Raw genomic sequence first — 25,301 nt, 5'->3', positions numbered from 1 at the left:
CAGTCTGTACTACTGTACTCTACGCCCCTCTACTTTCCCCCACTCTACTCTGCGCAGCTTTACTCCGTGCTACTCTGAGCCACTCAAAACCACTTTAAGCCACGATGTGTGATTCTGCGTCACTCCATTCTGCGCCATTCTATGCTATGGCACTCAGTGCCACTCTCTTTACTCCATGCCACTCTACTCCTCTCTATGCCAACCTACTCTATGCCAATGTACTCTACACCACTAGATTCCACTCCACACTATGCCACTCTACTCTACTCCACTCCACTCCACTCCACTCTACACCACTTTAGTGTACACCAATCCACTCAACTTAATGCTACTCTCCATCACTCTGACACTCTACACCACTTCACACCACTGTATGCTTCTTTAATCTGTGCCACTCAACGCCACCCCATTTGACTCTACGAGAATCCACTCCACTGTGCCACTGTACTATCCGGCACTCTACTTTTTGCCGCTCTACTCTGTTCAACTTTAGTCAGTGCTACTGTAAGCCACTCTGCCCCACTCTAAGCCACGCTACGCTACTGTGCGTCACTCCACTCTGTGCCACTCTGTGCTATGCCACTCGTCGCCACTCTCTTTACTCCATGCCAGTCTACTCCACTCTACCCCTCTCTATGCCATCCTACTCTATGCTACTGTACTCTACACCACTGGACGCCACTCTATGCCAGTCTACTCTAAGCCACGCTACTCCACTCCACTTCACTCTGTGCTACCCCACTCTGTATCACTCTTATGACACACTATTCTACACCGCTCTACAGTATTTTAGTCTACGCCATTTTGTGTCACTCTAAGCCACATTATGCCACTCCATTCCACACTATGCCACTCCATTCCACACTATGCCACTCTATTCTACACCACTCCACTCTATTCGATGCACTCCACTCTACTTCATGCCACTGCACTCTGCGCCACTGTTCTCCACTCTACGCCACTGTTCTCCACTCTGTGCCACTCTGTGTTATGCCACTCACTCTACTCCGCACCACTGTACTCCATCCCATTCTATGCCAATCTATTCTACACTATGGTACTCTACGCCACTGGGCTCCAGTCTGTCACTATACTCTACACCACTCAACTCTACGCCACATCTACTCTACGCCACTCTAGTCTGTCACTCCACTCCACACCACTCTTTGTCACCCCACTTTGTGCCACTCTACTCTACACCACTTTAGTCTACACCACTCTAAACCACTTTACCTTACAGTACTCCACTCAGTGTCACTCTACACCACTGTGCTCTATGCCACTCCACCTCACTCTACTCCACCTCATTTTGTTGCAAGGTACTCTTCGCCACTCTACACCACTCTCTGCCACTCCACTCTCTGCCACTCCACTCTCTGCCACTCCACTCTCTGCCACTCCACTCTGTCACTCCACTCTACTCAACTCTACTCCTTGCCAGTCAACTCCACACCACTACACTATTAAACTCTATGCCACTCCTACTCTGTACCACTCCTACTCTATGCCACTCCACTTGATGCCACTCCACTCTATTGTACTCCACCTCACTCTTTGCCACCTGCACTGGCTCCCTATTGATAAAAAGATCCTGATCAAGACTCTCGTCCTCATGCATAGAGCCTTGAACCACTTTGGCCTGAGTACCTGTCTTCTAGGGTCCGTTTCTACACTCCCATTAGAACTCTTTGCTCTTCCCATGGCCAACTGGCCATAGTTCCTAGAGTCTGATCCTTCTCGCTTCTGGGCTCTAAAGCCTGGAATAGACTTCCAATTGGACTATGACAAATTGAAAGTGAAAGACCTTTCAGAAAACAACTCAAGGCATGTTTTTTCATCCTGTAGTTCTATCAGCATTTGCTCTCTTACTTTCTGTATTCGCACTGGGACACTCCTTTGATTAGCCGTGCGCTCTAGAAATCTCACTATTCATTCATTCACTCTACTCTGTGCCACTCTATATGCCACTCTACTTTGCGCCATTTTAGTCTACCTCACTCCACGTCACTCTGTTCCACTTTACTCTATGCCACTCCATTCCACACTGTGCTACTCTACTCTATGCTACTATACTCTACTTTGTCAGTCCACTCTATGCCTCACTAATCGACTCCATTCCACACAATGCCACTCTACTCTGAGCCACTCTAGTCTGGCACTATTCTGTGCCACTCTATTCCACTCTATGCCACTCCACTCTATACCATTTAAGTCTACGCCATTCCACGCTATTCTGTTCCACTCTACTCAACCTCACTCTCCACACTGTAACTCTGTCTGCCTTTTAACTTACACCACTCTATGCCATTTCATTCAAGTCCACACAATACCACTCTACACCACTCTCTTTACTACTCCACTCTAGCTACTCCACTGTACAGCACTCTGCATCACTTTGTTCCACTCTTTTTCACTCCATTCCACTCTGTCACTCCATTCAACTCTGCTTTTATCCATTTCAATCTACTTCACTCTGTGCCACTCTACTCTACCACTCCTCTCTAAACCACTCTGACACTCCTCTCTACACCACTTTTGTAAGTGAAACTCTAAGCCATTTTATTCCTCTCTACGCCACTCCATTCCACACTGTGCCACTCCACCCACTCTTTTCTACACCACTCTACACTATTCCACTCTACCCCACTTCATTCTTTGCCACTCCACTCTACTCTTTGCCACTTCACTCTACTCCATTACACTGAACTCCACTCCATCCCACTCTGTGTCACTCTACTGTGCACCACTCTTTGCCACTTCACTCTACTCTACTCCACTACACTGAACTCCACTACATCCCACTCTGTGTCACTCTACTGTGCACCACTCTATGCCACGCCACTCCACTCTGCACCACTTCACCTTTACCACTCCACCCCATTCTACGCAATGACACTCTACTCCACTCTGCTCTGTGCCACTCCACACTGTGCCACTCCACTGTATGTCCTTCTGTCACTTCATTCCTCTCTGTCACTCCTTTTAACTCCACTTCACTCCATTCCACTCTACTTCACTCCATTCCATTCTGCTCTGTGCCACTCTACTCTGTGCCACGCTGCGCCAATACATTTCACTCTGTATCACTCCATTCCACTCTTCGCCACTCTATTCTCTGACTCCCTTATGTGTCAGTCTATGCTACTCTAGGCCACTCTACTCCACGCCAATCTACTCTAGACCACTCTTCTCTAGGCCACTCCAGTCTACACCATTCCATGACACTCCAGTTTGCGCCACTCTGCTCCACCCTCCTCTACGCCACTCTCCTTTATTTCAATCTGTGCCATGCCACTAACTTTTAGATATGCTGAACAGCAGCCACGTTGCTGTAAAACTCAGCTGAAAGACTTCTGCAAATCCAGTAGCTCTCACATAGGCGAGACCTATTGGCTTTGCCAATGCTTGTTCTACTTCCCTCATTTAAATTATGAGGGCGACCTGGGGCCTGGCACCTCAGCTGCTTGCCACCCCAGCTGCTTCTCCGTAGGGTCTTGATCTGGGTCTGTGGGCATGCAATTAATTATATGGCCTGGTGTTTGAGCACCCGATAAGTGCGGCCCAGGGTATACCGGACAACTTGTAGTCTGTAGCGGTATCCCTCTCTTGATTCTGATTATTTTGAGAAGACGTTGTTTGGGTATTTGCCAGATTCCCCTTTAAAACTATGAAAAGTTCAAATGACAACGTGCTTCTAATTTCATTGTAAAGAAATGTTGGTCCTGAGGGAACACAGAGGCAGCAGAGGCGTGAGATGGTAGACGGGACCGAAATGGCAATGTATAGCGCATGCTTCTGAAATATTGTCTTTATTTATCTTTATTTGATAGAATATAAAATTAATAGTTAAGGTGACCGATTTCAGCTCCGACCCATGGTTTTCTCCGATGTGATGGGCAGGAGATGAAGGTGGTACGATAGCACTACATTGAGCAGAAGGTCTTCAGTGCTCTGTGGAGCAGATCTGTAGACTTACCTGTGTATCATAGGCAAGGACATTAAAACAAAGAACTTCAAAGCTATTCAAAGTTTTTCTCTGACATATGCCGAAAACCATAGCTACAGAAATCCCAGAAAAAGTAGGAACACTTCTAAGTTTTACTTTTTTTAAATCATTGTTGTTGAAAGGAAATACGATTTTGCGAGGTTGCTTTAATTATCTGTTAATTATAAAATGTTATTTTATTTTGTAGCATTGGTGGCCTTATATTAGACACTACGGTATCGGATCCTAACTTGGTTGGCATTGTTGTTTACACTCCAGTCATTAACGGTGAGTTTTCCTAAATGGCTACTTTTCAGAAACGGTCTTTTTTCCATATAAATGTGTTTATTGTGTATTGATACCTAGAAAAAGATGCATTAGTAGCACAGAAGAATACCAAAGTGCATATGGACGTATAATTGCCGGCATAAACGAAGTATGAACACTGGTCAGAAAATTCAACATTAACCTCCCTCTTTCCACCCCTCCCCCCCGGGACACAACATTCCAAACCCAGACAACAGTCTGCCAATAATCTGATACCGGAAATGAAAACCGGTCTATTACCTCACCTCTGTGCAACCCCTTGAGCCCCCATTCCCGATGGTGTTGCTCTGTGTTGTTCCCTATCATCAGCCGGTATCTCTGGGGAGTAGTGGGACAGCCAACTGCCCCAAACCCAAACCTTTGGGAACTTACTGGGGCAACCCCTGCAGGCATATGTAACTTTTTCGACCATAATGTGCTACAGATTTCAGATTTATTGCTCGATTTATAAAAACCATTGCAATATAAAAACAACATACTACAAATATAAAATTAACACTTGATAAAAAAGCTAAACAGCTAGAAATCATTTCTAACCAAAATAAATGCTTGAGTTCAATCTTTAAGAACTAACCTGCAGCAATTTTTCCCAGTCCCCTTTGTTCAATTTCTTACATAGCAGTTGTAAAAAGTTTACCCCCTTACAGCAAAATGAGACTGACTCGCCCTTGAGCCAGATGATTACCGCCAGTCTACATGAACAGATATTACTGGCTATAAAATCATGTTTTAACAATTTTCTTCTTTCCAGACCTAAAGCGGGACAAATACAAAAGGCATGCAGCAAAGATTTTTCATTATAGCCGCATAGGCGGCAGTTTTGGTTGATATGCTAGCCTTTCCAGGAGGGACGATCTTCTTTGGTGTCGAAGAAACCCATACGGTAGAACAGGAATTGATGTTTGGTGTGAGCAGAAAAGTGGACGGCCAAGTACCTCTGTGGGGACAGTGTCCAGTAGGACCCCAGGACTGCCCCGGCATGCCATCTTTTGTCCAGAATGGCTTTATCTATGATGAGCGAGCGAACAGTAATGTTAACTAATCTGTTAAATTCGGTCTTCCCAATGTTACGTTTCCAGACTTCTTCCATTCCAAGGTTAATGATAACCTGGCTTAGGTAGCTTCCCCATGTTCCTTTCATATTACCAAGTTGCTGCGCCTGCACTTCTTGCCAGCAGGAGTAGAGTATGGTAGAATCCTCTGCAGCATGCAACTTCCATGATATTTTGAGGAAGGCGCCCTGTCGCTGGAAACTTTGATTTTTTTAAGCCCATCTGCAGTCTAACCTGCGCCGGGGAGGCACTCTTCGGGATTTAAAAAAAGCCTTGTATGTTTTAACCTGACTGTTATTCAGAGTATCAATCTCACGGCCCTTCAATATTTCTGACCTGTAGGAGATGGCTGGAAGCAGCTGTGCAGGCATGATTTTTAATAAATGTGACCAGTTTTGAGCAGGTTAAAGCTATATGTTATTGAGTTGGCCTTTGCCTTGATTGACTGTAATTGGCGTTTCCATTTCAGGTGTGGTTCAAGATGGACTCCTAGATATTTGTATGACTGCCCAATCTCCACTTTTTTCTTTCCCAGGAAACAATTGATTTGTTTATAATTTGCCCCAAGGAATCTTATCAGTTTCGTTTTTTCCAGATTAATTTCTAGACCTTGCTCGGCCATGAAGATGTTAAGTGCTGATAAAATTTGTTGCAAACCTTGGGGGGTATGGCTCAGCAGGATGATGCCACCTGCATATTGTAAGAACCCAATTTTCTTTGAACCCAGTGCCGAGGGAAGACTATTCACTTGTGCTAACATGCCAGCAAGGTCTGTCAGGTATAGATTAAAGAGAATTGGTGCCAGAACACAACCTTGCTTTAGGCCAGATTTTGTGGGTATTCTATTTGTTAGTCTTGAAAAGTCTCTGATTGTAATCTGGAGCCAAGTATCTGTGTAGAGATCTATACTGGCCCTCAGTAGGTTGTTGGGAATGCCCTATTTAGCCAGCTTAGCCCACAACCTTTCCCTGGGAACCCAGTCAAAGGCCGATTTGAGGTCAATAAAACAAGCTTAGAGGCCCAGCTTCTTGCGACTGGCTTTTTCCACTGTAAGGGAAAGTGAATTAAATTTGGGGACATTCCCATGCCTGCCCTGAATCCTGTTTGAAACCTTGGGAGTAGCTTGTTTTCATCAGCCCAGGCTTGAAGATGCTGCAGCAAACATAAGCCGTATAGCTTGGCTTCTACATCAGTGAGGGCTATCAGCCTATAATTTGAAGGGAGGGTGGGGTTTCCACTTTTATAGACGGTAAGTATTATACTGCCTCTCCAGGATTCTGAGATCCAGTTAAAGTGGGCAATATAGTTGAAGAGTAGCAGAAAGTATTGTGCCCAATATACTGGGTCAGCTTTGAAGATTGCATTCGGAAGTCCATTTGGTCCAGCTGCCCCTTCAGACTTCAATTTCTTAATCAGACCGACTAGTTGCTCTAGCTTCCAAACTTGCTTTTGATCCTCCTTTTCGGCGGTGTCTAAGATCCTTCCCTCGGCTTGGAGATTTAGTAATTGATTATTGCTTGCCGATGGTTCACTGTGGGAAGAAGCCTGGCTCCGCCTTTTGACGGCTTATTTGTCAGCCCATACAGACTACTGACATTGGTCACCCAGGCTGCTTGAGTTATCCCACAGTTGTGATGTCTGCTTTTCCCTACTGTCAGATCGTTCACCAACCCCCAAAAGAGCTTGCTGTTTGACATTCGGCTTGCCCATAATAATTTGGACCATGCATGTTCCTGATATCTTCTTTTTGCAGCTCAACAATTGAAACAATAATTTTTTTCAGTATCCATAAAATGTGATTTTCTTCGCCTTCTCCCCGTTGGATCGCTTTTACCAATTTCCTGGTTTGGCGCACAATTTGTCATTTCTGGCTGCGCAAATCTTTGTTGAACCAAGGTTGACAAACACGGCCCCTGTTGTGTACGTAGAATGATCCCTGGAAGTTTGAGTTAGAGGTGGCCGGAAATTTTGCCAACAAGCAGCGACATAGCACGGCCAAGTCTTTGTTCCAAACCACATTGAGGGTCAGCTCCTTTTGTTGCATATCCGCAAGTGTTTTTCTTTCTACCAGGGCTCCAGCCAACAGGAACACCTCGTCCATCACTGATGCTCTCCCTTTCTCACACCATTTCAATCTCTTAAGATGAAACAACTCTGGAGGATTTATTAAATCATTCGATGGCTGTAGCAACTCTGGTTTATATGCTAGTTCCAATGTTTGTGGAAAATGTTCGTTCTCTACTCTGTATTTAATTTGAAAATTCTTTACTAGTGCCCTTGCAGAGGAATTTATGAAGGTGTAATCAATGGTTGAACTTTTTTTTCCCACTTACAAAGGTAATAGATGCCGGAAAGTCCTTTTCACTGTTTCCCTTTAGTAAGGACATACCTAGTTTCTCTAGCTGATGTCTGTGGGTACTTGCAGCTTGGTTCTTTGCATTTCCTCCTTTTGGGGACAATAGATTAAGATTGAAATCACCACTAACAATGAGAGTGGTCTCCTGGTATTGTCTCAGTATGGTTTTGATAAATTCACCCAGAGTTTCCAATTTACCGCCCCTAAGAGCTTTTTTTTGGGTGATTATACACATTTATAAGGATTAGATTTAGTTGGCTGCACTGTGGTCTGCCTCTTATGATCTTGGTTGCCTGGATCCAATTTGACTCTATATCGATTGAGGTTTTCTGCATATGAAGGCCGTGGAAATCAGGGTCAACAGGCCTCCCATTGCGTGGCCATATTTGCTATTGGACACTGCTGGAATGTATGAGGTGTCGTACCCGGACACCGCAATCAACTCTGTGACCAGGAATAGGAGAATATTGTGTTCCTGAAAAAAGGATTGTACTTCTTGATCATGTAAAAGCGTTTGAATACCATTGACGTTCCATGAACAAATTTTGACATGTGGACTAACTGCACCCTAATTCCTGACCTTTTGACTGCTGTCGGGGACATTTTTGCAAAGGATAAGGGAGAGATTCTTTGGAGGCCCAGAATATGTGGCCTATTCCTGTTTTGCCATTGTGTTTCACAACTGATAAGTTTCCCCTTGCCAAAGGGATTGTATCTACCCCTATCGCCCCTCTTAACACTGATTTATAACAGTTCCTGGGGGCCCGCAGTGGGCCTGGGTAGCGTGGATGATTTATTTGACGTAGTTCAATGCCCAAATGTGAATGTCCATGCCCCTTTTCCACTCCAGTAGGGTCGAGCATTGCCCAGCACCCCAGTGTTGAGCCAAGCCCCCTTTTGCCATCAGTTACAGACTACAAAACTTAAGCTTAGACCTAGGAAGGTCAGCATCGTTGGGGATCACTAGGAGAATAAACTTGGGTTCAAGAGGGATAGGTTCACCCAGGACTTTGCCAAGTTCTTCAGTGATCTTCCAATACCCCTGAATGTGCGGGCAGTCCCATAATTTGTGCAAGAAGGTTCCCTCTGCACACTACAGCACAGACAGCAAAGGGGCCCTCCCCATCGCATGCTATCTTTTCGTATCATAATATACCCTGGGGAGGATTTTAAATTACTTTCACAAACTCTGGGTGTATTCACAGGTAATCAGCGCTCAGAGATAATATACAAATCTTAAATATGACAAGTATTTTCAAGCGATGCACCTAAATGGGAAGAAACACCCACCTTCCCTTCATACAGTGCTAAGATTGAAATAACAAACACATTTTTAGGGCACATGCCCCTACCACAAAAAAGTCCTTAAGCAATGAATATCTTTGTGAGGAACTTTTGTTCACCAATCAATTCCTTCCACAGAATGTCCTTGACCAGTTTATTTCTACATAAGGAAATTTTATTTCAAAACAAATCCTTTCTTTTGCAGGATCATCAATACTTAAATCTTCTAATGGTAGATTTCCAATTGGTCAGTCTGGGATTAACGCTATGACTTCATCAGGGCTGAAAACAATGCACATAAGCCTTTGTTTATAAGGTATTCATTAAAACATCTACTATACCACCACCACCATATCACCTAGTGGCAAGAAGTGGAAAACCAATTCACAAAAATAACCCTTCAACATCCAATTTATGTCATTATTATTGTGCAAAAAGGGTGCAGTTACACTAGGACCACATATTAAATATTTTACAACCACCAAGAATGTAGTACAAATCATGGGCCATATGTATCAGAGGGTTTTGCCCATTCTGTGTCAATGGGAAAATGTGTTCATACATATGGCCCCATAGTCCTACACAAGCTTGTGGAGTCAAAGAATGAACTTCCGTGTGTAAAATGCATGCAAAATCAGTCCATACCTGCTATTTCAATGTAAATGTACCACTCATTAGATTGAGAATGTTACTATAGCTACCAATCATCATCCAAAATATATTGCATTGTTCCGAACCTGCAGGACAACCCACAATTTGAAAAGGCATCTAAATCAACAAACTTAAACGTATCTTCAAAAGCAGACACGTACCCTATGTTATTAGTGTACCTAATAACCCAGCACTCATACCTCCTCCATGTGTAATGCAGCATCCATATTGAATATGTAATATAAATTACATTACTGGGTTTTAAATTTAACTTCCAGAGGGTTTTCAGTCCCAAAATCTTTTGTGGAGTATGATCACACGTTGAACCTCAAGATCGACTCTATCTCATGACAACACTACATTTGTTATTACAAATAGTTACTATCACGTTCACTAGAACGTGTTGTCTAGTGTTGATGAACAGCACTGTGAAACCGCCACTAAACTGGAGAAATTAGGACCAAGAATTAATAATAAGTAGAGAGTAACAATCTTGTAGCCCTAAAACCATAAAACACTGTGGGCTTCATTGAGTTATGAAAGCTGAAATGTTCTATCGTAATTAGTGATTAACTCATGTCTGTTCTTTTCAAATGTGTTCTTGAGCTGGGCAAGTGGCGGCAGTGATAGCGATTGAGTCGCATATGTGTTGTGTTTATGTTTTATTTGCTGACTACAAGATGTGGATGCGTTGTGAAGGGCAGCGTTGCCTGCGGATGCCAGTGATTGACACACCCCTTGAGCGCATGTGCACGGAAGTAGGAGCAAGTGTGACATACATTACTTTCAGTACTCTGGACTTCCTAATATCTGTTGTATTTGAGGTCAAGGGCTTCATACAGATAAGACTGAAGCCATGTTACACAGTCTATCTTTCAGAACCCACAATGATCATAGTCCATGCCCAAGTGAGGGCAAATCACAGTACTATCCTTATTCCTAAAGCATATTATACCAAACCTACTCCAAGTGATGAATGTTGCCAAGATAATTTTGAAATTTGCAGATATTAATTACAGACATCTGATGATGATGATAAAACCCTGCCATTGACTATTGACTGTGTTGCTCAGATAGACTTTATATTTGCTGCCCGCTGAGAATCATATGGCTCAAGTCTGCCTATGTTCTACCAGGCATGTGGGCAAAAAACAGGTTGAAAAGAATATTTTTTAATTTTGAATGTATTTACTCACATAAGTACATTTTGAACAAACGTGTTTTACTTAGCAACAAAGCTGGATACGCAAGTAGTGGTTAATTGGTAGTAACGTAATGAGAACTGAAAACAGTATTTTCCTGTACGGTTACTCCATTGATGGTACCAGGGAGGCATAGACAGACAAAACAGCTAACATGGATTCCTAGAGATATACAATACAGTTTCATAGCCTCCCTTTATGCAAAGTTTACATTTTTACTTGTTGATTAAACAACCCTTCTGACCAGGAATACAGTGTATATTATCATAGCAGAGCATAAGGACATTTGCAGCAGAGTGGTAATTAGTATAGCCAATGAAGGTAATTGGCGTGGAGTAGTGCAAAACATAAAATATTTATTGAATTGGATATATGGCCATGAATATTCAATTTACTGGTGGCAGGAGCCATGGTGAGGTGAAGGGTGGGCATAGAGTTTAAGCAGCGTATGTCCCAAAGATGGAAGAGAAGGACCTGGAGGAAGGACTTTAGCGTAGACTCGTATCCTTCAGTAAGGCGATCACTGAGAATGGTGGGCAAGTTTAGGGATCACGCTTATGGACGGAGATGTGGCTGAGGTTTGCTGAATGCAGTGCTTGTGTTGGAATATAGCAAGAGAGTTTCCCTAAGAGATAAGGAGTGAGAGGCCCAGTACAGTCTTGAAGGCCAGCAGACTTGATGGATATGGGGAAAAGAGGTGACTGTCCAAGATGTTGAAAAGTGTGATAGTGGCAAAGATGAGGCAGTAGAGTGAGCACTGCAGGAGGCTCACCAAAGATGATGAGGACAGAAAGGAGGTAAGTTTTTTTGATGTTCAAGAGTTGGAAATTTGTGGCGGTAGAGATGATTATAAAAAAACACCAGCCTTATTTAGCAGTTCAGTGCCAAGATTGCTTTTACCGAGAAAGGGGAAAAACATACTTCAGGGGAAAGAGATGGAGGAAGTCAGAGGGAAGGGTAAAGAAGATGCTGGGTAATAGATTATTGCAGCCTTGAAGCATTGTAGGTACAGGAAGGACAGGACCATCCTTTATCTGATGACTGTTTGTCAGATGGAAAGTGTTGGTTGGAGGTGAAGGAAGAGTCTAAGAAATACATTTGATTGTCGTGACAAAGTGGTGCAGAGGAGATGTGACTATCTAAAAGAGGGAATAATGTAACCAGCAGAGGTTTTGAAGAATGAGAAAATAAAGTTCTGAGAAATTAGCTTTCAGGACATCCACTGATGGTGTGTCAGTGGATGAGGAGTTCAAAGAGGACTAGAGGACTGAGAAGGAGTGCTGGGTCACTGATGCGAAGGATGGAGAGAGTAGTTAATGTTTGTTGGATTCTCAAGGATGTTAAACCCTGAAGATAACCCAAGAAGGATAAGGATACTGGTAAGAGGAGTCGTTATGTTGAAATTAAACGTGTGTGAAGGCAGTCCCTGGAGTGGAATTGCTTAAGTGTAGATCATAGAGGGATTGATATGCAAGAGTTGCTAAGGTGAGTGTGACTTGCTTAAAAACTAGACGTAAATCTGTTATAGGGAAGAAAGGGAGTTGTGAAACAGGACCAAATTAGTGGGTGTAGGGCTATGTATTTCTTGAGCAGTCAAATTATTGAATAAAATCGAAAACATATAGAGCTGGTGAACAAAGAAGGAAGGGAATTAAGTATTACTTTTGCTAGGACTTAATGTTTTATGTAATAAGGGTTAAGGAGGCTCAGGAGGGGTAACATCACATCATAGTATGAGGATGCATTTGGACGGGTGAATGAGGCAAAGTAGGTATAGTAACCAAGTTTTAGATGGAGAGTAAAGGGGTGAGGAAGATGTATGGAGTGCACCAGGGGAATCTGATAAGGCTGATATTTGAGGGGATGTGGGGGCTATAGTTGTTAACCAGTAGACTGGGCTCAGTTGATGGGATATAGGTGGGTTATAAGAGTTTTGTCTTGGATGCTGGAGCTGTTTCTGAGGTGATTGGACCTTGATAATACGAAGCTTGACTCAGGGAAGTGGACAGGTTATTTAGGGTTGCAGTTCATCTGCTTGCATAAGAAAGGCTTGCACAGTGAGCCTCTGACACAAGCAGTCTCACAAATGTAGCCTGACATGTATAGAGGCACATATAGCTGTTATATTTGAAAAGTCTCCAGTGCAAGCACATTCTCCTCACAGACGCAGAGTCCCGCCCAGCCTCTCTCACACAGAGCTTCATTGAGATGCATGCTATTACACAGGCATAATTTCTGACACTATCAGAGAGATTTTCAGAAACACAATTAATGTAGCAGATGATGCCACTTTGCAAAATGTGACCCATTCCTGCTGGTTTGTCACAATGACAGAGCTAACTTGTGAGTAATTAAATTCTAACCATAGTGGACTTTCAGAGGCACTGAAGTTTTGGCAGCTGAACCAATATCATCCATATCGTTTTTTTATTAAACTTTGTATTAAGTTTCCATTTTTGTAACACAACATTGACATTGGTTTTTCACAGGATCCTTACCCATCCACTCTCACTCCCCCCCTAGCAATGAGGAATGACTTGACATATCACTAAGGGCTTTAACCACATTCTCCGTCTCCAGTATTCTCTTTTACATCCTCATCCCATATTTTAGCGTATTTTCTAGGGCAGCCTCTGCCCTCATAGGCTTGCCTTTCAACTAACATACACCAGTCTGTGACTTTATCCACTTATTCAAGTCTGGTGGGTGTGGAAAACCCCGCTGGTTGGCAATGTTTCTTTTTGCTGTCATCAAGCCAAAGGGTTAAGAATTTTGGGGTATTTTGAAGGATCTCCCTCCCCGAGATATTCAACATGGTGGCCCCATGCATAGCCAGCATTTGTTGACCTGTGAACTGGCTCAGGCATGCATAGTCTCCTCCCACCCACCTCCAAATGGGTCCCAGAGAGGAGTACTCCCAGAGCAGGTGGAAAAAGATGCTCCTCTGGCCACAGGCTCTTAGGCATATGTTCAACATCACTCGCCCCATTTTAAACAGAATGACCCTTATATAGTAGGACCTATGTAATTTGTGGAGTTGCACTGGCCTGAACCCTGCTTGGGTTGCAACCTCCACCGCAGATCTCTGTGCTTCCCCCTTCCTCATCATGCTCACTTAGATCATCCTCACAGGCCATTTTTTGTTGGGTCAGTGGGTCAGGGAAGTTGTTGAAAATGTTCCTGTATGTGACAGAAATGGCCTGTGTGATTAGAGGCTAACTGAGCAACCTATCCTCCAGTGGTAATGGATCGTTAATCTCGGTGGGTTCTTGTACATGTGTGTGCAGTGCATGTCTAATCTGGAGGCATCCAAAGGCCTCTGCTTGCTAGTTCATATTCCTCATGTAGAGTCATCCACAGGATCATTGCCCCTTCTCTCCACACATCCTCCAGTGTACTGATTCTAATGTTGTCCCACCTAGCAAAGCCAGCGAGACCCCTCTCACCACTGCCAAGGTTATGACCACTCTGATGTGGCTTGGAAGTCCCCCTTAAGGCTTTGAACTGTACATGGCAGCCAGATATTGTTTCTCCCCCATTGCCCTTCTGTTGGCCCTCAGTGATGGCTCCTCCTTGGCGGGAAATGTCCATTAATAAATCAATTATCAGCGTGGCCCAATTACTCTTTCATGTATCTGGGAGTGTAATACCCCATCATTGACACCCCTTATAAGTTTGGTTATGGGCAACCTTTGCCACCTCCCCATTCCACAGGAGAAGCCAAAGCTCAGCCTTCACCCTCCCAAAAAACTCCTGAGAGATCCTGAATGGGGTGTTTTGGAGTACATATAGCATTTTATGGAGGATAATCATCATGGACAGAGCTGCGCAACTAAGTAGGGCCCAATGGGAGCATCTCTGCTGTTTTGCATCCTTTTTAAACTGGTCTAATAGAGAAAAGAATTGCTTTCAAGACTGTTCTGGGACCTTGGCGATATATATGCCACGATATTTTGAGCCCTCTTGTCTATCACAATCTTATGGAAGTGGGCATAGTGACTACTCTACTTAGTAAGTGGATGCAACCAGGATTTCCCCCATTTAATTCAGTATCCTGAGTAGTTGCCAAACATTTGAAAGATGTGCAGAATTCTATGGATTGTTTCATCAGGTTTTCCTGTGCAGAGGAGGATATCAACAGTGATATATGCTCATCCCATCCCTCCTCCCATCCCAAGCCATGCACCAATTGGTCCTCCCTAACCCAGCCGGCAAGGGGCTCTAAAGCCAGGGTGAAAGGCATAGGGAAGAATGGGCAGCTCTGCTGGGTCCCTCTTTGGAGTAGAAGTGGGTCTGACTAGAACCCATTTACCCCAACTATGGTCCCAGGCTAATGTTACAACAGTTTCACCCATTTGATGTAGTTGAGCAGATACCAACCCTTTCTAACACCCCTCTCTCCCCCCCACCCACAAATATAGGATCCCTCCATGGGGTCAAACGTCTTTACGGCATCCAAAGACATGAAAAATGTTGGTTCATATACTCCCTCCATGCTTTCTATATGGCCAACCAGGTGCCTCATATTCAATCTCATTCCCTTATGTGGTATGAACCCTGACTCATCTAGGTGTACCAAGTTTGTGATCACCCCCCTGAGACAGTGCCTAGACTTGTGGCCAGAGCTTAGCTTTGCTCTCCATGTCAAGCAGCAAAATGGGCCAAAGGAGGCACACTCGCTGGTGACTTGCCCTCTTTCAATATTGCTATTATTGTGGCCTTATGCTGATCTCTAGGCAATACCCTGTCCCCTTTTGCTTCCTGGAACAGCCTGTGCATATGTGGTGCCAATGTAGCAGCCATTCCCTTTTAGAGTTCTATAGGTAGGCTGTTAGGTCCAGGCACCTTCCCTTACTACACTTCCTTTATTGCCCCAATTATCTCTACCACACTACTATCTTTATCTGACTCCTGTGCGTTTTCTCTCTAGAGTACTGGAACCATAATGTCTTGGAGAAACTCCTGAATCTGTCTTTGGTTCTTGCCACCCAAGCAGCTATTTAACTCATCATAAAATCTCAGAAACTCTGCTGTAATCTGCATATCCCCCCTGATCCGACTCTCATGGCCTGCAATGACTTCCTGCACCCACTTCCTTTCCCACCCTCTCTTGCTTACCCATACCAAGAGCCACTGTACTTAGTTTACCTCTTCGTAAAGCCTGCACTGGTTGGTAATGCACAATGCCCTCTAGGGACTGAATATATAGTTACACTGCAATGCTCTCTGCTCTTTTCTTTTCATGTGGTTATGCCCTCTTGTGGCTGGCTATATGGTTACATGACCATGTTTCTTCCGAATGCTTTTTTTCTTCTGGTGCCCTCTAGTTTCTTTTGACTCTGCTTGTGAAGCTGGAGGGAGATTCTTTTTTATTTATTTATAGAGCGCAAACTCGACCAGAAGATTGGAGTGCTTTACATAAGCACTGGTTACATTTGCAGTCCCATTCCTAAATTCTTCTAAAATTTAGCAGTTGGAAAATACACAAACTGGTGCCTTTTAAATAGAAAAATCACAAGGAAAACCCTCAGTCCGGCTCTCCCTGATACAGTGGGAGAGCTGATACTACAATATTCACTGCACTCTGGAAACTCGACCCATAATGCTTTGCATGCCATTTTTTTACAATTTTTTTTACCCATCACTCAGCCTGTGGTGGCCCTAGGACAATGAGACCACCACCAAAATGCTCAGCATGACTCTTTCTGTCCATCTCATCTTCTGGGTTCTTTATACTAGGTTGGGAGGTCCCAAAATCATAACCTCTTCCACCAGTCTATGACTTTTTCAGCTTTCCAATGGCTGGAGTGTTTGCTTTACAGCTTGAAGTAGTTTGTGTTATATGGTCCTTGTTTGTAATAATATTCCATCTGGCCTGCTAGTCCTGAAAATGTGTAATGCACTATGCCCTCTAAGGGCTAAATAAATGGTTACACTACAATGCTCTCCGCTCTTCTCTTTTCATGTGGTTATGCTCTATAGGAGCTGACTATATGGCTACACGACCATGTTTCTTCCAAATGCTATTTTGTATTGTGGTGCCCTTTAGAGGATGTTCTGACCATTACAGTCTAATGCCAAGTGTATGAATGAATGCACAAACACAGTTTATTTTTGATAAAGTTTTAACGTGCTGCATGGCTAAATACTTATAAGGTCCCAAACACAGTTTATTTCTGGTTAAGGTTTAATGTGCTGCATGGCTAAATACTTAAAATGTCCCACAGGCGAGACAATTTGGCTATGCCAGTGTTTGTTCCTTGTGCGTACAGTAAGTGAAATAAGAGAGACAAACACTTTTTACATACAATATACTTTTACATTAAAAAAAGAAAGCAAAGAAAAGATGCAATGGTAAGTGAAACTAGTGAAACTAACACGACATGCACAGTGTTTTTGGCTAACAAAGAAAGTTGCGATTGCTTAAATGTTCTGTTGTCTTGGAATCAATGGGCAGATATTTTTCATTGAACTGAAACAGTAGCTTGATACTTGTAAATATTCACTAAGCAAGACTTCATGTGTCTTTTAGGCATTGGTGGAAATCTCGTTGCTATTCAAGCCAGCAGGATTTCTACATATCTCCATTTACATAATATTCCAGGAGAGCTGCCAGAGGAGGCAAAAGGTTGCTATCATCCATGCAAAACATTTTATGGAACAGGTATACATTTTGTTATTTTAGTTGTGGAATTATAGAGTCCATATCTTATTTACTCTTTATTTCACCTTGATGTATCTTGAATGTTCCACCAGAAATGCACATTTGAAAATATATTAAGGGAGAAAGTATACAGCTTAGATGTGTACTAAGTAGAGTTGCTGTATTATGGCTGCCAGCACCCCGTCATAATTTCTACAATGCTGCCTGAAAAACATTAACACGTCAAACTCCTTTGCACGCAGTAAAATATAAATGTTTGCTCCTTTTGAAGAATCCACCATGGACAACAGTGAGAAATTGGAGAAATTGTAGTAATATGTATTCTGTTCCAGGGGATACTCACCAAAGTAATAAGCACTGAATTGTTCCACTTAATGCCGGATCCCAGAGCTCATTGCAAATAAATAAATAAATACATTTGCGTACACATATATAGTGCGTATGTGTGTGTACAAGCTCTTTTTATAGCTATATACATTCTCTGGAAAAAAACAAATGTTACCACAACATTGCAGTTAGGTTCTGAATTACTATACGTTAACCCAACTACTTGCAGGAGCAATATTTTAATTTGTTTCCCTGCACGCATATTTGAAACAAATGAAAACTATGCTTTCTGCAAGCAGGAGCTGTTTGACAGCTCCCCCTTGCAAAAAGTGGAGTTAAGTTTGCTTTTGCTGTTAGCTCCCATCAAACGAAAAGTTGCAAGAACCGGCCCTGGGAGTGTGTCCCCAGGGCCATCTGTGGGTTCCCCACCAATGTTTAATTTGGCCCCGGGGGAGGTGGTGGTCCCCGGGGCTGGGAGTCCGCAACAAACCCCCTTCATTACGAGACCATTGTGTGCTTCTCCTTCACAGAGGTCTCGAGCCGATTGGCTCCATGACCTTAAAAGGAGAACACTTCCACGTCCATCAGACTCAGGGCATGCTCACCCACCTAAGAAGTAACGCCTGTTCCTAAGGAAACACAATGGAAAAGCAGATCAGGTACTAGATCTAGATCTAGCTCTAGATCACTGAGAAGTTCTTGTTCCCCTCCAAGGCGTCATAGATGCTGGATTGAAAGATTAAGTTCCATCAGTATATCTAGAAAATGTGGCCTTTCCCTTCTGGTTCATTGTACACTTTAACTGCTCCCCCATCAGGGACCACTCACCAACTGTATCCGACTCCTCTCCGGCAAGAATATTGACGGTTAATGACATCAATACCTGTATTAGTACAGGAACAAAGAAGCTCAACATTCCTAACCCGACTCCTGCCACGACTACATCAGTGATTTCAAAAATTCTGCATTATAGGACATGATCTAGAGCCCTATTGCCCTTGGTTACAGGTCTTTTGGAACTTGCATTGCAATTATTCATGTCACCACCTTCTGCACGATCTGCTCCTACCATGCTTCTGAAAAAATATTAATCACCAGATCAAGACCCTCTCTTCCTTAGATCTTATCCACCTCTGGACTCTGTTATCATATCTGCAGCATAGAAATCTCATAACGTTGCACCTTCCTCCACAGTTCCTCCAGATAAAGAGTGCAAATGAATACATACAGTAGGAAGAAAAATGTGTGGCATAACTGTCATGAGCAAGAAAACAGTAAGTGTTACAGCCTTGTTAGGTTGCTAAGATAGATCCTTCTGGGACACTTCACAGTGGTTTACAGAAAAGCTGCCAACTGGTGACAGACCGGATTTTCAAGAAATCCTTCAAGAAGGAATGGTGGTGCTCAAACAAGTTATAAGCGCGGCAGCAGATTCCTCAGACTTATCTGCTCTTGCAGATTCCTCAGACTTATCTGCTCTTGGGTATTTTTGCAGGATTTAGACATGCTTGATTGAGGCTTACACAATTAACCCCTGAAGCCCAACAGAGAATTCTTAATCTTCCATTTTCAGACAATTTCACTTTCAGCTCTCCTGCAGATAATAGGATGGCTCTAATGAAGACTAAAATGGATACTCTAAAGGTAGTAGGTCCCAAGAAGAGGAAGAAATTCAAGCTCTGAAATAAGCATTATGATAGTAGGTATTTGCCACAGAGGGTTCAAGACCCTCAACGGCAATCGCAACATCAGCAACAACACCAAAGGCAGTCTTACCACAAGAGAGGCTTTGAAAGGCAGTGGAGGCCAATAGCCATCAGTCACCTAGGTAAGCCTCCACAAAATCAATGAGACTTTATTTCTCCTGCCTCCATTAGTCACTCTGGTGGGAGGAAGTATCTCAAACCATCTGTAGAATATAACAGAAATTGGATATTCTCTCAAGTTCAAGTTTCCTCTACCTAGTGTACCACCAAATAAATCTTTACAACACAATCAAGACTTGCTTTGAGAGGAAGCGAACATCTTATTTCAAAAGAATGTGGTGGAGGAAGTGCCTTCTTACAAAAAAGGAATTGAAATTTTCTGGTACAAAAAAAGGACCAGAGCAAGAATTCAAATGCATTCTCAATCCTATCCAAGAATAACAAACAAATAGATAAACAACGAAAAGTTCACAATTTTGGCTTTGCACCAGATCTAGCCCCAGTTAACTCACAGGGACTGAATGCGAACAGTAGGTCTACAAGTTTGTATTTCCACATCTCGATCATAAAGAAGCACATTAAGGGCCTCATTCTGAGGCCGGCGGGCGGCGGTCGACGGCCGCCTGGCGGGAACCGCCATATTGCCGCTCTGCGGTCGAAAGACCGCGGAGGCCATTCTGGCTTTCCCGCTGGGCTGGCTGGCGACCGCCAGAAGGCCGCCCGCCAGCCCAGCGGGAAACCCCTTCCCACGAGGAAGCCGGCTCCGAATGGAGCCGGCGGAGTGGGAAAGGTGCGACGGGTGCAGTTGCACCCGTCGCGAATTTCAGTGTCTGCTAAGCAGACACTGAAATTCTTTGTGGGGCCCTCTTACGGGGGCCCCTGCAGTGCCCATGCCACTGGCATGGGCACTGCAGGGGCCCCCAGGGGCCCCACGACACCCCATACCGCCATCCTGTTCCTGGCGGGCGAACCGCAAGGAACAGGATGGCGGTATGGGGTGTCGGAATCCCCATGGCGGCGCAGCAAGCTGCGCCGCCATGGAGGATTCATGAGGGCAGCGGAAAACCGGCGGGAGACCGCCGGTTTTCCTGTTCTGACCGCGGCCAAACCGCCGCGGTCAGAATGCCCTGCGGAGCACCGCCAGCCTGTTGGCGGTGCTCCCGCCGACCCCGGCCCCGGCGGAATGACCCCCTAAGTTCCTAAGATTGGTGGTAGGGAAAGGCCACTACCAATTCAAAATCCTACCGTTCAGCCTAAAGGCAGCCCCTTACATTTTCTCAAAGTGCATGGCAGTAGTAGCTGCTTATCTCAGCAAGTTAAAGATCTTAGTCTTCCCATACCTTGATTGGTTACTAAAAGCATAATCTCTGGATATGATTAGGAAAGCCTTCGAACAAGCAGTGGACATCTTACAAAGGCTGGAGTTAACAAAATCAACTTTCAGAAGTCAACAATTACTCCATTGCAAAAGACTTACTGCTTGGGAGAAACATTAGATACCACTGTGGCAAAAGTCTATCCTTTGGAGGAAAGTCTCAAATTTGTCTGACAGAAATGCCACTGTCTGAAGCAAACTCTCCATCCAACTACTTGTCCGATTTCTTCATTACTAGGGTCAACGGTATTGTGCATCTTTCTAAATCTGAATGTTAGACACCATATGAGGCCACTACAGCAATGCCTAGGAGATCAGTGGAACCAGAAATTGGGAAGTTGAGAGAACAAGTTAACATCTCAAGTAGCACTCCAATCATTTCCCTTGGTGGTCATAAGAAACCAGTCTCCTAAAGGGGTATCTTTTTATCAGGACATTCTATCACAGATCTTAGTGACAGACGCATCATTACTAGGATGGGATTCTCAAATGGAAAATCTACAGATACAGGGAAGATTGTCATAGAGAGATAAGTCCCACCATATCCCCCTGTTGGAGTTGAGAGCTGACAATAGAGGGCTGAAATCACTCTTCCCAACTTTCGGGACGAGTACTAGGGGCGGCTCCTCTACAGTGGCAGAGGGACGTTGCCCCCCCGGCTGAGCTAGCAGATGAAAAATAAAACTATAGCTTGCTGTTGTTTTATTTTTCATCATTTTTCATCTGCTGGCTTAGCCAGCAGAGTGTACAGGGAGGGGTGGGGGGGGGTGCTGGGGCACATGAGGTTGGGGGGGGGGAGAGTGCACTTGTATGTTTGGCCGGCTGTCTGAGGCAGGCCAAACACACATGCCCACTTAGGTTTCTCCAACCCAGCTGTATACACAGCCAGGCTGTAGAAACTGCACAGACCCCAGGCTTGTGTCTGAGCAGCAGTGACTGCCACTCAGACCAATCTTGACGCTGCTTACATGCTATGTTTAGCATTTTAGCAGAGCTAAGATTGCTGGGGAGTCTGTGCTGGTGTTCCAGTAGATGCTGGGACACCACAAGAGGAGTGAGTCGGCAGGAGACTGCGGAGCAAGGTACGTGCTTTCTTTGTTCTTTTTTTAAAAAAAAATTGTTTCCCCTGCCCCCTACCTCTCTGCCCCCATTATCATATGTGGCGGCTGCCACTGACGAGTAGTTCACAGATCTTCTTCACTTATCGGAGAGACCACACATGAAGCTACTGTGCTGTCTCTTTACAAGTTTGGAGGCTAGACCCTACTTCCCAACCTACCAGAGAACTTAGTGGTTTGGCTTTTAGAATTCTTGCAGTATGACCATTTAACTCTTTTACAAGACTGTATGAACAAGAGGCGAAGAGGCCTTCCACTAAAGCATCATATGCATTTAAGTGGAAGAGATTCTGCATCTGATGTATATAGAATAACTATAACCCTATTAGATGACAGGAAGAGATGGTTAAACCATATCTTTTACACTTGGTAATGTCTGTCCTCTCCTTTACATCTATAAAGGCACACCTGGAAGTGATTAGTGCACATAGGAAATCGCCTTCAAAAACTTTTTATCTTTAAAATCCCAGTAGTGAAGGGCTTTTTAGAGGGTATCAAGAAGGTTTATCCTGCCATTCGGGCCCTTTCGCCACCATGGCAATTGACTATTGGGCTTTCAAGGTTGATGGGTCCTACCTTTGATCTTATACACAAGGCGACTCTGCAACACTTGTCATGAAAGACCACGTTTCTAGTAAATATAACTTTTGTGTGCAGAGTCTGTTAAATAAGACCCCAGTGTTGCCACAAGCCTAACACAGTTTATCATAAAAACGGAGTGGCAATGAGAAACATCGCTACTTGTCTTTCAACGGTGGTGTCAAATTTTCATGAGAGTCAAACCATTTCCTTGCCAACTTTCTTCGTGAACCCTTCCAACCCAGTGTAAAGGGCTCTTCACTCGCTGAATGTCAAAAGGTTTCTCAAATTCAGTTTAGACAAAACAAAAGAGATCAGACAGTGTGATAATCTGTTAGTAAACTATGGCCCACTAAATACTATCTTCCCATATCAGAGCAGTCCATTGTCATATGGATAATTTCTTGCATCACATTCTGTTACTAGTTAGCAAATAAACCCCTCCCTTGTAAGCCTAAGGCACAGTCAACTGGAGGGAAAGCAGCTACAAAACAGAGGTTTTTAAAGCTGCTACATGATCAGTAAATACTTTTACCAGACATTATTGACCGGATTTAGGCTCAAGTCCAAGTGGGCCAGGCTGAAGAATCGTTTTCGGTGATATTCAGAACTATTTTGTTTTTTCTTCCCGACTGTGAAAATTTATTGGGATAAACTTTCTATTCTATTCAGTGAGTATGACTATTGATGAGAATCCTATGGAAGAGAAGAAAAAGATTCTTATCTGCAATCCTAATTCCCTTAAAGGGGGATCCTCATCAAAGTCCCTCCCTCTTCCCTGGACAAGAGGTTAAACCAAAGGTTCTCATCTTCTCCCAGGATCATGTTATCTTTGAAAAAATGAACTGACCTAATTGTTATCTCTAGGGCATGATGGGACACTGGAGGAAGGATGGGACCCTCAAGGCACACTGAGAGTTTTACTGCTTTACATGTGCATCCTACCACTAAAATGACCTGCATTCCCTTCACTTTTCCTTTGTGAGTGATATTTCAAGGTACTATAGATATAGTGACAATTTTAATATCACTGGACATATTTTTTTAAATGAAAAATGAAATGTTACCTTCTTTAGGATGATGTCAATTTTGTATATATGTGCTTTCTGTCTACAAAAAAAGCTTGATGATTTATAGATATATATTTTGCAAAGTGCTCCGGGATCCTGCATGAGAATTGGGAAATTCAATGCCTATAACTTTGATGAGGATTCCCCTGGAACACAGGTAGATAACTAGTGAGAAGCTTTTCCTTATGTTTCACACGGCCTACAATTGACAGGTGCTTTTTTAGTCTTTCTGCAGACAACTTTAGCTGTGTGCCAGAACTCATGGGAATAGGTTTACATTGTACATTGAGCCTCTTTGGGTCAGCCTACACGAGCCATCAACTTATTTGGGTGAGCTGTCTTTAGCCACTCGCAAAGTGGGTTGGCTGTCACATTTGGTATCATCCCACTGCATTTAGCAGATGTTTACTTTTTGCAAGTGTTAAGTGTGGTTAATAGACAGAGCAGGCCTCCTGATCAGGATAAGATCAGAGGCATCTCAAGAGTCTCACTAGGTTGCTGTGTGTGCAATCCCCTGACAGCTGCTTTCAGAAACAGAGAACTTGTTAGCCAAAATTAACTGTATTTTTTGCCAAAAGCTATAATAAGGTGTTTATGTGAGGTTTAAAACAGTATTTTTCTTTGCCCCAGAAAACATCCACCAAGAGCTTTTTAACACACTACTAATGTTCTGGTAAAAGATGGCTGCTGCATCCAAAGCAGGGTCAAAACATTGCAGTTTATCTTTCTAATCTGCCAGAGCATGCATGCAGTGTAGCTCAGGCAGTGTACTCCCACATGCAATTTTAAACCCTGCCTGGGAAACCAAAGCATGGCATTACAATAGTCTTTGTTTACCCGGCACTCCTTATTACAAAACTCCAGTATTGTCCATTGTTAGCAACGTGGTCTCTAGTTGGCAGAGGTATGTCCTGTCCAAGTAGGGACCACATTTCTAGTCAAGGTAAGGTAGATACACATTTTAAATTAACCCATGCTCACCCTCTTCTAACTTGGCACAGTACAGGTAGGCTTAACTTAAGAGGCACTGTGTAAAGTATTTGTGCATTACACACACACACACACACACTCTCTAATACAATGAAAGCACCACAAAAAGAATCCATACAGGTTTAGAGAAATGCAGAATATTTATCTGAGTGAAACAAGACCAAAACGCCAAAACTCTAATCAGTAGAAGTCAAGATATTAATTTTTTAAGATAAAACTATAAATGGTGCTTAGAAGTCACTTGCCGTCAAAAGGTTCCAAAAGAGGTCCTTATTTATATTTAGGTGGTCAGGCATTGTCCAGCCAGGGCCACATAGTAAATACCTCAGTCACCCAGGTGGAGGTCCCTACCACCGAATTTATAAATGACCACCAAGCTGTCAGTCAACTATAAAGCATTGGCAGGAACCACCATCACTGTTGTTCCTGTCAATGCAATCTGCTGTTTGGTGCAGGGCGATATCAGCATGGCGCTACCCTGTACCAAACAATTCGATTGGCCCAGCACCTAGCCTATCTTCATGCAAAATGCTCAGTTGAAGGAACTAAACACTTGCTTGAAGAACCTCAAGGACCTGCACTCAGCCAGGCTCCAACATGCAGTCAAGACCATGA

General features: G+C 43.6%; 1 protein-coding gene across 2 annotated transcripts in view; it reads left to right on the top strand.

Moving 5' to 3' along the window:
* Positions 1–25,301, top strand: part of SLC41A2 (solute carrier family 41 member 2) — a 325,633-nt gene that overhangs the window by 241,746 nt on the left and 58,586 nt on the right. The window contains exons 8-9 of one of the 2 annotated variants that reach the window (XM_069229008.1): positions 4,194–4,273; positions 17,390–17,521. In XM_069229008.1, the coding sequence (XP_069085109.1) occupies positions 4,194–4,273; positions 17,390–17,521 (212 nt within the window). The remainder of the gene's footprint in view (positions 1–4,193; positions 4,274–17,389; positions 17,522–25,301) is intronic. The other variant, XM_069229009.1, reaches the window with a different exon arrangement.

This window comes from Pleurodeles waltl, chromosome 4_1 (assembly GCF_031143425.1).
Source record: "Pleurodeles waltl isolate 20211129_DDA chromosome 4_1, aPleWal1.hap1.20221129, whole genome shotgun sequence".
Taxonomy (NCBI): Eukaryota; Metazoa; Chordata; class Amphibia; order Caudata; family Salamandridae; genus Pleurodeles; species Pleurodeles waltl.
This window is presented reverse-complemented; position numbering and strand designations above follow the sequence as displayed.